Below are 13162 nucleotides of genomic sequence, written 5' to 3'. Positions count from 1 at the left end.
TATTACGAAACAAAGCTTTACAAGAACAGCACTATGCAGACCACTGCATCTTTCGGCATTAAACACCCATGTCTGCTCAATGACTTGCAATATTTTCATATTTGTGACAATTATGCTCCAGATTTAATGCAAGATATCCTTGAGGGCGTTGGACAATATGAGATAAAGTTACTTCTTGAATATCTCTCTGGCATTATATCGAGACAAGAGATTAAATCTAAAGCAGGCAGGGAATGGTATTGGACTGAATGCCATTCAGACATTTGGTTTAATTCTGAATATTCCTCTGATTTTTGGAGACATTGTTGATGAGGGAAACAAACACTAGCACTTACTACTTTTGTTACTGCAGACCATTAACAGTGTTTTCTCCTGTAGTAACAGAAGGTATGACCTACCATCTCAAACACCTTATTGTAGATCATCATAATCTCTTCAGAGATATATCCACACAAGAATTGAAATCCAAAACACTATTACATGTTACATTATCCGCATTGCATACGCAAGATTGGTCCATTAGTACATGTATGGGCTTTGAAGATAAACACAATATTTTTAAAAACAGTATAAAAATTTTAAAAAACATCACAAAGTCTCTTGCGTTAAAACACCAGTATGCAATTGCGTATCGCTGGGAAAGTGTGCCTGTTAGAAATGTTGAATATGGGCTCTTGAAAACTGTAGAGGTTGAGGATTTGCCATACCATGACATTATTCTTGAAAAATATCCAAATTTTTGGGATGGTGAAATCACAGTAGCTTCATGGTTAAGACATTTTGGAACTGAATATCATGACCTACTGATGTGCAATAAAATGGAGAATGACCTACCAGTTCTCAGTAAAATCACTGAAATTGTTCTAATAGATGACCAAAATATTTTGGTGACTAAAGACTTTGAAACTGTTGGTTTTGTTGAGCACCTTCATGCTTACCATGTCAGAGAACAGAATGTTTTTGGTCCATCAAGAGCAGAGGATCTTCCTTTTTTCAGACCATTTGATTTGCAAGCATCATATGGTTTTGAAGAACCATGTTTGTATATTGTTCCAGTTCATCATTTTGTGCTTTTCTTTAGATCTGTAATCTTCATGCACCAATTTCTGATTGGTTGCAGAGCAGATAAGCTAAAAATATAATTTTTCCCATGAATGTAAAATGTAATTATAAATTCAATCCAATGGAATGGACACTTGACTGCTTTTATTTGTCAAAGAATAGTATTGATGCTTTTATAAGGGCATGTTCATGCTTACCATGTTTGAGAATGTTTTTCTCTGTTAAAAGAGTGGATAAGCTGCCCTTTTTCAGATAATCTTAGCTATGAGTTAAAACATGTTTAATGATTTGTTTTTTATTTTTGATATTGTGCAGTTTTTATATACGTTTTATTTTCTTGTCAGAACAGAAGTTATGGATTCAAATGTTTGTTTGCAAATTGTTGAATGTATTCCTTTTCTCTCGGAAAGCAAATTTGACTTTTCATAAATAAAATAACTTTTTTTTTTTCTACAAATGTTTTCATCTTATTTCATCGTTGTTACTTAATACACAAATTAATAATATAATAATCAAAAGTCATTAATAATAAGTAATAATAACAAAAGTCATTGTTGATATATTAGCACACTGGAGGTGTGTATTTAATTCTACAAGGTTGTTTATTTGAACACTAGTAAGGGAAGATAACGCTTTGAAGGGTTAGACTTACACTGCTGTTGGGTGTATGAATAAACTCTCACAGTGTTAAAATGTACTCTGTGAGTAATGTGCATATTTGACACTTTTAAAGGTGTTATTATAACTCCAAAATGGGAGTCGTTTTTACATTTCAGGACTGTTAAATTGGACTCGAATTGACTGGCTTTTTTGCTGTGTTGTAACATGCTCTAGAGATCAGTTTTTGTTCCAAGGAGCTAGGACCATCCTGAGCTGTGATATGGAGGTTTCCGCAAACATCTGTAAAAACTAAATTTGCCAAATGCCATGACACAAAGATGGCCGCCGTGGTTAAACTAAGTAAAATAAAAAACTGGTGGTTTCACAATACCAATACATAGAGGTAATCACTCAAAAAAACTATTTAGGAAACTTTTAATTGGTCAAGCAACCTATGTTGGACCACTTCAGATGGATTAACCCAAAAGTGTTTAATGTGTGTCCTGTGAAAAAGATTAAATCGAGCCAGAGCGATGTACATAATTCAGTAAAATACCTTTTAAATATTATCTATACAAAATACTATATACAAAAATGTGATTTTGTATTTTACTTCCATTAAATGGAGATTTGGGAGACACCATCTTTGTAATACAACCTCTTGAATGAACTTGCACGGCAGATGAACGGGTTGCACACCGGTCTGTAACAATTGTGACATCGCTGTTAGATTTACCCACCCCTACACGTGACGTTGAAGAAAACGAACTGTGATTGGTTGCTTCAGATGGCCTCTTCCTGACTAAATGGGTGGTCCTTAGCCAACTGAAGCTGGTATAGACGTCAAATGGTATTGCGTGGCCAAAGCCATTACATTCAATACCTGCAACCCCTTATCAAACACACTCACACATCACACTCACCTCTGGGATCCAGAGTGCACACACTACATGTGCCCAGCGGGCATCATCGGTCTGTTTGAAAGCCCCACCCTTATTGGGGCACAGGGCACAGTCCACAGCTCTGGAGGGTGACTGCAGGCAGCGTCGACACAGCCACTGGCCCTCTGGGATGTAAGGAACCCCATAACACTCCTGATGCACTGCCAAATTACACATGTCACAGAACAGGATGACATTACTGTTCTGACACTCTCCATCGTTACAGATACAGCACACGGCATCTTCATCAATCAGAGAGCTCGGGTCACTCTGAAGAGGGAGAGAGAGAGAGATGGCTGATTATTATTGTCAATCAAAGGCCTGTGTATAATGCCTACGATATCAGTCACTTCTTTGGACGATTTGTTTGTGCGTATACCAGTTTCACTAATGAATGCATTTTATATCATGGGGTGGTTACAGTTATGATGTTCTGACATTAAATGAAAGTATAAAACAATCAGAATCACTTTAAATTATTCAGTTTTTTTAAAACAATTTTAGGGCAGTCAATCAAATTAATTACATGACAATTAATTAATAAAAATGTAAATCGCAATTTATCGCATATATCAATATTTGCTGATAAAGGCCGCCAAATAAAGATAATGCATTTAACTACACAATGATTCCAATAATTAAAATTGTTGAGGTCCACTGACTGCCCTCTGCTGACAAGGCTCGTAAAAACACAAAGTTACATTTACTTCAAGCTTAAGCTGCTCTGATGCTAGGGAAATACTTACCTTTACTACAGAATTTTTGTGCCTGTTAGGATTAATTCTTTACACGTTGTTTTTAATTTAATTAATTACACTACATCATAGGTGTCAAACTCAGTTCCTGAGGGCCACAGTCCAGCACAATTTAGCTCTAACCCTAATTAAACACACCTGAAGCAGATAATTAAGGTCTTCAGGAGTGCTTAAAAGGAGGCATGTTAGTACAAGGCTGGAGCTAAACTCTACAGGAATAGAAACCAATTAAATTGACAGTCATAACTCTTTTTTGCATTTAAAACTGGATATGTAAATTTTCTGTGGAAACTATGAGTGCCGTTTGCCTGTGCAAAACTTGCCTCCACAATGCGGTACTGTTGTCAGCGCGAATGTTTGGCTCATTTTGAATCAAAACAATAGATATCTAGTGAGCCATTCTCACCTGGAACGAAGAGTTGTGGCGAATCGCGCTGTGAAAAAAGTTATTTTGTTTTTATGGTGAGTTTGTTGATTTGTTTTTTTCCTTCACCATTGCAGTTACCAGATCCAAACAAACTGATGGTTAACCTAATAACTAAAGCTGTTTTAACCATCAACATTAAACACTGAAGTAACTCGAGGAAGAAATCCTGAACCAGCAGTCACGATGTTTATTTCATTTGTATCAAATGTCTTAAAACTGAAAGATTTTGTTTTCATATGGGTTCTCTTAACATGTAACTAATATTGCTGCATCACTCCCTTGCATGCCCTTTAAAAATGATCTGATCTTATGTAGATTGTCTTCGTAATTTATTCCATTTTGCTGCAATGTTTGGCCTTTGTGTTTAATTTTACTTGAGTTCTCTTAAATCTCTTAAAATAATATTTATCGGGCCATCTTTCCCTTTGTATCACTTTTTATTTAAACAACTTTACGGATCATAAGTATTTTTCTTGGGCAAATATTAATAATAATAATAATAATAACAAATGCTGTGACTTGCAGTGCACTGTATGCCTTTGAATACCAAAAACAAAAGTGTTATTGCTGTGCTCATTTTAATAGTCGTTAGCAGTATTAAAGTACCTAATCATGGGTCGTACTGAAGATGGGTTTTGTGGGGTGAGATCTGTGTTTTATTGCTTCCACTCTTGGTGCTGTTGGAAACAGGAGACTCGTGTAAAGCTTCAGCAGGATTCTTTATTGTAGAAGATCAGGAGCATCAGTCTTGCGCTGCAGTCACCAAGCCCAATACAATGTGCATCACTATAGTTTTTTCATGTGATGTTACATGAAAGACAGTAGGCCACCTGATCTTATAGTTACACTTAAATTTGCAATCCCACAGAGAGTCTAAATTTCATCATATTTAAAAAGTAACTTGCAGGGTTTTGAGCAAATATAACAAGTAGGTGTACATGGCAATAAGATTGTTTGTTTTAAACATTGTTTTAACAGTCAATATATGACTGTGCATTATGCAGTGATTTTAATCAAATGCACTTAACACAAGTATAAACAGATTCCAAATGATAACACGTTTTAACCGTTAAACCATTTTTACACTCGATTCTTTTGAATCACCCCTCAGACTGTGTCTACATGACAATACTGTCAGTCAACTGGTCCAGCAGGTGAACTGAAATAGTTTGTGAAGTGTCTAAAAGATGTCTTTCTCGTTGAGCAAATCAACAACACACTCGTCATCGCTGATGCAGCTTGTAAAGAAATCAGTTTTATTTTTTCAATCTGCTCACTAGAGAATCGCTTGCTTTTCTTGTTTGTTTAGCAAACTTGTCAAATGGTTTCTTCTTCTTCTCACCCGGTGATGGGCAGATCAGCTGAAGGTGCGTTGAGCCACCTACCATACCGGATAAAATATATATATATATATATATATATATATATAATATACAGGTGAAACTCGAGAAATTAGAATATCGTGCAAAAGTTCATTAATTTCAGTAATTCAACTTAAAAGATGAAACTAATATATTATATAGATTCATTACAAGCAAAGTAAGATATTTCAAGCCTTTATTTGATATAATTTTGATGATTATGGCTTACAGCTTATGAAAACCCCAAATTCAGAATCTCAGAAAATTAGAATATTGTGAAAAGGTTCAGTATTGTAGGCTCAAAGTGTCACACTCTAATCAGCTAAACACCTGCAAAGGGTTCCTGAGCCTTTAAATGGTCTCTCAGTCTGGTTCAGTTGAATTCACAATCATGAGGAAGACTGCTGACCTGACAGTTGTGCAGAAAACCATCATTGACACCCTCCACAAGGAGGGAAAGCCTCAAAAGGTAATTGCAAAAGAAGTTGGATGTTCTCAAAGTGCTGTATCAAAGCACATTAACAGAAAGTTAAGTGGAAGGGAAAAGTGTGGAAGAAAAAGGTGCACAAGCAGCAGGGATGACCGTAGCCTGGAGAGGATTGTCAGGAAAAGGCCATTCAAATGTGTGGGGAGCTTCACAAGGAGTGGACTGAGGCTGGAGTTACTGCATCAAGAGCCACCACACACAGACGGGTCCTGGACATGGGCTTCAAATGTCAAACGTCTTACCTGGGCTAAAGAAAAAAGAACTGGTCTGTTGCTCAGTGGTCCAAAGTCCTCTTTTCTGATGAGAGCAAATTTTGCATCTCATTTGGAAACCAAGGTCCCAGAGTCTGGAGGAAGAGATGGAGAGGCACACAATCCAAGATGCTTGAAGTCCAGTGTGAAGTTTCCACAGTCTGTGTTGGTTTGGGGAGCCATGTCATCGGCTGGTGTTGGTCCACTGTGCTTTATTAAGTCCAGAGTCAACGCAGCCGTCTACCGGACATTTTAGAGCACTTCATGCTTCCTTCAGCAGACAAGCTTTATGGAGATGCTGACTTCATTTTCCAGCAGGACTTGGCACCTGCCCACACTGCCAAAAGTACCAAAACCTGGTTCAATGACCATGGTATTACTGTGCTTGATTGGCCAGCAAACTCGCTTAACCTGAACCCCATAGAGAATCTATGGGGCATTGCCAAGAGAAAGATGAGAGACATGAGACCAAACAATGCAGAAGAGCTGAAGGCCGCTATTGAAGCATCTTGGTCTTCCATAACACCTCAGCAGTGCCACAGGCTGATAGCATCCATGCCACGCAGCATTGAGGCAGTAATTAATGCAAAAGGGGCCCAAACCAAGTACTGAGTACATATGCATGATTATACTTTTCAGAGGGCCGACATTTCTGTATTTAAAATCCTTTTTTTTATTATTGATTTCATGTAATATTCTAATTTTCTGAGATTCTGAATTTGGGGTTTTCATAAGCTGTAAGCCATAATCATAAAAATTATATCAAATAAAGGCTTGAAATATCTTACTTTGCTTGTAATGAGTCTATACAATATATTAGTTTCACCTTTTAAGTTGAATTACTGAAATTAATGAACTTTTGCACGATATTCTAATTTTTCGAGTTTCACCTGTATATATACACCGTACCATTCAGTACGACACGGGTCCTTCCTTTAATGTAAGTCTATGAGAATAACCCATTTCATCATTCACCAGGCAACAATCTTACGTTTAATTGCTAAAAAAGTAACAGCGCACCTCTCAACAAGCGATTTGAGGCATCATTTATGTCTGTTGCACAAACAGTGTGGGCACTGTTTGGTCAGCTGAAGTTTAATATTTATGGTTGGTCGTTTGTTCAATTCACTAACAGTGACGATTGACTTAAAGAACAGCACTCATCCGACTCCTCTCACCTTGTTGTGGCTCTCAAAGTAAGACTCTTTTTCCAGTCGGTCCATCAGATACTCAAACACCTCCTGTGGGATGGGTGCCACACCGTCAGATCGACGCCTGTCATTCATGATGTCCAGCCAGATGTAGTCTTCCTCATCGATATCATACTCCACCTCCTCATCCAACTCCTCAGCAGACTTATCAATGTACCTGACAGGAAGTCAAGGAGATATCAAGTCACAACTAAACTGTGTTCACAAGCCATTTTATTTCCATAATGACTTGGTGTTCCTTACTTTTGACGAGGTTGTTTGACCAAGACATGAAAGGTAAAAATGTGCTCTACAAAGCATATCTGTGTTTCTCAATTATTACCATAACCTTTATTATGTTAACCAGCATTAAATTACAGCATTAACTATTGTCAAGATTTTTAGAAAAGTTGCAGTTGTTACATTTTTTTCTCTTCAAATCATTGGGACCCAAATTGTAGCATGAACTTCTGAGAGTCAGCTTTAAGTAATTTGTAGGCTGATTTCCCTCAAACGTGTAAACACTAAAACACATAACCAATACTGGCTCTACCAATGCCGTGAGTTTGGGATGGGACTATCTTCTTGTAAACCAATGGAAGATGGGATTTGTTTGAAAACAGTGCTTGAAAACAGCTGTTGACTGCGCCCATATATCCATTGTGGCATGGTCATGTGTCTGTCTACAGACAAGGAGGTGGCGAGAACTGGCTGAACAGTAAACATAAGGTTTAATTTAACTTAAAACCAACATAAACACATGTGCAGTGCGGCCACATGCGTTGCTCTTTCACACTGACGCTCTAGCGTGCCTTATCAGGTCTCCCTCCGCCATCATTATAATGAGAGACAGGTGTTAGAGTACTCACACCCCAGCTGACGAGAATTACCGCTCTCCCTCTCCTACTGACAGACACATGACCACGCCCCACCCATGCCACATCCATATTTCCCTACTATATAGTATGCCAAAAACAGTATGCCAATGGAGTAGTACTTCCGAATCCTCAGTGTTCATAAAACAATAAGAGATAAATACCCAGATGACCTACTATTACGGAGAGATTCTGAAGCGCAGATCAACTGGACACTTTACGATCCCATAATCCCTTGGGAGCTGAGATGATATAACTTGGGATATTTATCATGTTATAAACAATTGTAAAACTGACTGCATTCACTATTCACCCCTACATTTAGATTTTTCACAAACATTTCAAAAATACTGTATCTGTATGGCCATTCTGTCAACTCAACAAGCGGTCTCTGGCTAAATATGTTGTATTTGATTTTTTTTTTTTTACTATCAAATCAGTTGACTTCAGCACCACTTGTTGCATTATATGCCAATTAAGTGAGTCCAAAAATGGGAAAAAACACTTACGTTTCATTGTTTTTCCAAAGTTGGAGTACCTATAACTTCAGAAGTATTAAAGATATCATAAAAATACTTTTAGACTGAGGCTCTGAACAAACTTTCCTTATTTTTTGTTCATTTTTAAGGCCCTATATGGTTAAATCCCAGAGATATAGGGCACTAAATGTGGCTCCATCAAAAAAAAAAAAAAAAGATACCATTTACATAGATTAAAAACCAAATGTGGGTCACATGATATGAAGCTATTTTTCTTGTCAAACAAAACAAAAGGTCAAAATTTCAAATAATGTTTAAATTAGAAATGTACCTTTATCTATTTGCATGAGAACAATAATGTCAAAATCTAATTTTTCAAGAAGTGACAGATGTGGCTCTTCAGTTAGTATAATGGCTATATATAGATTTCAGAAATGTATATCAGCAAAGCCCTGGAATGCATCATTAGGTGTCTAAATTTGTCTTTGTACTGATTTTCTTATTCTTTTTCTGCCCTAAATCCTACCATAAGAATCCCAAACCCCCCCACCACCACCACTCAAGAATGCACACGAACATCCATCTTCCATTAATAACTCTTTGAATTCTATGGGCTAGAATCATGTACCTTTTTTCAGAAAAACTATTAAGAAAATCAAAAATGTCAGTCAGGGAATTATCTGAAATTTGGTTGATTTGACATGGAATAACCTAGTTGTACTTTTACTACAGTGTAATTTTTCTAGTAATCAATATCTTATGCAAACAGACCCGTACCTGTAGTAAGATGTGGGTCGAGGGGGGGCGTCGGGTCTGTCCTGATCCAGCTCTCTAAACACCACCTCAGGCAGCTTGACGGCCGGCCCGCTCGTGTTCATGTGAGGATGTGAGCTGCTGTCCTTCTTCTTCTCTTTATTCTTGTGTTTGCCTGTTTTCTGAGGCCCTTTCTCCCCATTGGCTGCAGAAGCATCTAGTCTGTCCTTACCAATCCCCCCACCCTCACTGCCGCCTCCGTTACACACAGTCGAGCCGCCCATTCCAGAGGACGGGGCTTCTTCAGCTCCGCTGTCCTCCTCCGAAAGTACATCCAGGTTCTCGAAAATGCTGATGCGATGGACTCGCCCGCGGATCTCCAGTTCCACCATCCGCTGGGCCTCTGCGTATGTCATCGTCTCTTTCACGGGCGAGTGAGAACGTTCAGAGCACTCAGCTGGGCTACCCGGCATCGTCCCTTGCCCGGTAATCCCAGAGCACATACTGGAATCGGGGCCATCGCCCAAACCTATCAAGAAGGCCCGTGGTGGGCGACCTTTTCGCTTCTTCTGAGGGGTGCTCTGGGGTGGAGGTGGGTTATCATGGTCGTAATGGTACAGGTGGTATTCAATGCCGCTGTAGCTTTTGTAGACTTTACGGCAGCTCTCCACTGGGCACTCGTAGGGGGGTTTGGTTGCCCGCAAGTTGTGGCAGAATGTCTTGACATTAAAGTCCAGCCCCATGCTGTCTGAGGACACTACAGGGACAGGAAGTGATCCAGCTTACATCTGTGAAGACAGCAAAAAAGAGAGTGCATATATTATACAACAGTTACTTCTGGTCCACTAATCTGGATGAGAGGAGTTCCAAAGAGTGCTGACATTTAGTATATTCATTGTTTTTAAGAAAAAAAGTGTGGTTTTTTTTAACCTAAAATATGTTTGAAAACTTTTTTTTTAAATGAATAATTAAGTTGTGTTCACTCATGTACTCAAGGTGCAAGGAAAGATGACGATGGTTACACAACATGACAGTTTATAGTCATAAAATATAAAACAATGCAATAAATGTATGAAATGAACTCACACGTGTGATTTAAACTGAATTTTTTAAAGATTTTTCATTTTCATTCTCTTATTTGTCAGCGACCAAGAACAGTTGTTGTGGTCAACTAATTTGGATTTTTCTTCTATGCGTTTTCTTTCAATCAGTTTGGGTGTGAACAGATCAAAATAGAACTCCTTTTCACTGTACATCTTGACATTGCAGTCTCTGGTTGGAATGATCATGATTTCAAGCTTGATTACACTTCCTAGTGCTTGATGCATGCAAAATTCCAAATCTTCTTGGCTGCTAAATGTTACTCTCCATATCTAAAGTAACCTCATCACACACTTCACATGTAGTTAAAATTGAGTTCTGACTGGCATCAGCACTCTTAGACTATGGTCTGTCCTGTGACATATGAGTTTGGCTCAAAAAGTTTCAGAATATTTTATATTCTTATGACTGGACAATCAAAACACTTTAAATCCATTTTACTGTTTCAATGTTGCTGTAGTTACTGTGCTTTGCCTTTGCAGTTCAGTTGAGATGTTTTACAAACAACTGGTTAACAAGTAGGAGGAGCTTTTGACAGCTTTATTGATAATCTGTCATGTCCTTCCTTAGAAATTAAACCAGAAATAGGTTTGCTCCTGCATGTACAGTTTATCACTCACCAAAGTAAAAAAAATACACTTTGCCACAATTGCAAAGGAACTGCACCATATATGAAAGATTGTGAAAATCATCTATGTAATGAGCTGGAAGAAATCAGTGTTATGAAGTGAAAATGAACTTTAACTGTCATCACTCATGTGTTGTAAAGTTGAACCTGAGGTCAGAGTCCCGGTCAAGTCAATAAAGATGAGAATTCTTCAGTCAACCATGATGGGGCTCGAACCTACAACCGTTCAGTTGCCAGCTCATGTTACAATAACTATGCCACAGCATCCCTTAATATTAGCTTTAATGACTGAAGAACCTTCAAACTAACTTACAGTATGTCAAACACTGTTGCTCAGAGGATCAAATGCACCATGATGGCACTTTGACACACACACACACACACACACACACACACACACACACACACACACGCCATATTACTAAATGACTACCACATGCTATTCAAAGTATAGCATTACATTACCATAGTAACCGCGGTATTACCATGGTACTAGTGTTTGTTAGTGGCTGGCTGTAACCAAACCCGCTATTTCTCTTCAAATATGAAATAATAAAAATATGATCGTGCAGAATCACAAGTAAATAACACACAGATCTCTAACAGGTGAAAGTATGTTTCATCATAAACACTTACTACTCCAGACTCCACGCCAGATCTCATGCGCACTCCGACACTGAGTATAATTCCGATCAGACGAGAAATGTGAGTTGTATCAGCGGATCATGTGTGAATTCTGTTCATGACACACACTGAATAACATCAGGAACCGAAGACGAACAAAAGGAGCCACGGCACGAGCATAGTCGGCACATTCGCCAAACCATCTTCCTGGGAACGCTTTTGAATATATTCACACAAATTACTTGGAGTGAAATTCTGAATATTTTTATGTGAACCGTGTCAGAAATCGCCATATCTTATGTATTAGTATTTGTTATCTTACCATTATGCTGCATTAACTGACGAATCAACCGATGGGTTTCACATGTTGCACGCTGCTGCCTGCTTCTATTTATTTATATACTAATGTTGAAGTAATGTGGTGTGTAGGCGTAATATCTAGAGAGTTTTTATAGAATAACGCAATGTCCCAGCATCTTATGGACATTACATGCTTGTGAGCATGATTGTAGTGGGCGTGTGTATGTTTCGCAGCAGATTTATGAATGTGTCGCATGAGTGCAGTGGACAGTGAGTACAGACCTGCAGAGGGCGCCAGATCAGCGCAATGAGGGCGGGAAAATAAACGGAGGTCGGAGCATCTCCTACAAATGGGCAGGGCAGCCTCAAGTGGGCGGGACTACAGCTCCAAGTGGGCTGTACATATGGGTGAAGGCGTCTGATTGGTTGTAGTAGTTTGTCCCAACCACTGATCTATATATATATATATATATATATATATATAGATAGATCTATATATATATATATATATATATATATATATATATATATATATATATATATATATATATATATATATATATATATATACTGATATATATATACTGATATATATATACTGATATATATACTGATATATATATATCTATATATATATATATAGATAGATCAGTGGTCCCCAACAGAGAAATAGTCCGATTTGATCTTCCGCGGCAGTTAATTAAGATTGCTTTATTCATATTTTACATAAATTAAATATTTAAGGATCACATTTGTGAAGAAAGCTTTTGGTTTTTAGTGTTAAATAATTTGATTTGAAGTGTCAATTATAGTTTTCAGTGACGGAGTGAACTGAACATCGGATTTCTGTAAATCCAGTAAAGTTGCACTGTAATAATCCCACATATTTATGATCACAGTCCCTACTTATATTAACAGTGTTTATTTAAAGGGTAACTAAACCCCTGCTCAGAGTCTGACTCCACCCACTAGCAATATTTGAAAAATGCTCGAAAAGTGGGCAGACCCCAGCGGGGATAGAGGGGACGAACCGAGGGCGGGGCACCTGAGACCCGTAGTGACAGATTAATTGACAGCTGCTGTCAGACTCTAAAATGGAGAGTGACTGGAGTGACGCAAGTAGCTTTGCCACGGAGCGGTCTTTTGAAGTCGAGGACCTTTCTCCCCCACCTTCACCTGAAGTGGAGGAGGGTGAATTGTCTGTGGACACAGGGCCGGAGCCATATCAATTCAAGCCGCTTGCTCAAACTGCGGTTTTAACTCCCTGTTGAGTATCCGAGTGCGCATTCACCTTCACTCACGTGCAGGAAAAACAAACGAAACGCTGT

The 13162-nt window shown here is 38.3% G+C and overlaps 1 protein-coding gene across 4 annotated transcripts in view; it reads right to left on the bottom strand.

Annotated features, from left to right (window-relative positions):
* Positions 1–11685, bottom strand: part of LOC127620633 (peregrin-like) — a 61637-nt gene extending 49952 nt beyond the window's left edge. For all 4 annotated transcript variants that reach the window (XM_052093823.1, XM_052093824.1, XM_052093825.1 and 1 more), the window contains exons 1-4: positions 11547–11685; positions 9206–9969; positions 7063–7252; positions 2586–2873 (exon numbers count right to left, since the gene is read on the bottom strand). In XM_052093823.1, the coding sequence (XP_051949783.1) occupies positions 2586–2873; positions 7063–7252; positions 9206–9924 (1197 nt within the window). In that variant the 5' untranslated portion in view covers positions 9925–9969; positions 11547–11685. The remainder of the gene's footprint in view (positions 1–2585; positions 2874–7062; positions 7253–9205; positions 9970–11546) is intronic.
* Positions 11686–13162: the final 1477 nt, after the last annotated feature.

This window comes from Xyrauchen texanus, chromosome 27 (genome assembly GCF_025860055.1).
Source record: "Xyrauchen texanus isolate HMW12.3.18 chromosome 27, RBS_HiC_50CHRs, whole genome shotgun sequence".
NCBI classification, from domain to species: domain Eukaryota; kingdom Metazoa; phylum Chordata; class Actinopteri; order Cypriniformes; family Catostomidae; genus Xyrauchen; species Xyrauchen texanus.
Note: the sequence above shows the minus strand (reverse complement) of the source record. Positions and strands in the feature narration are given on the sequence as shown.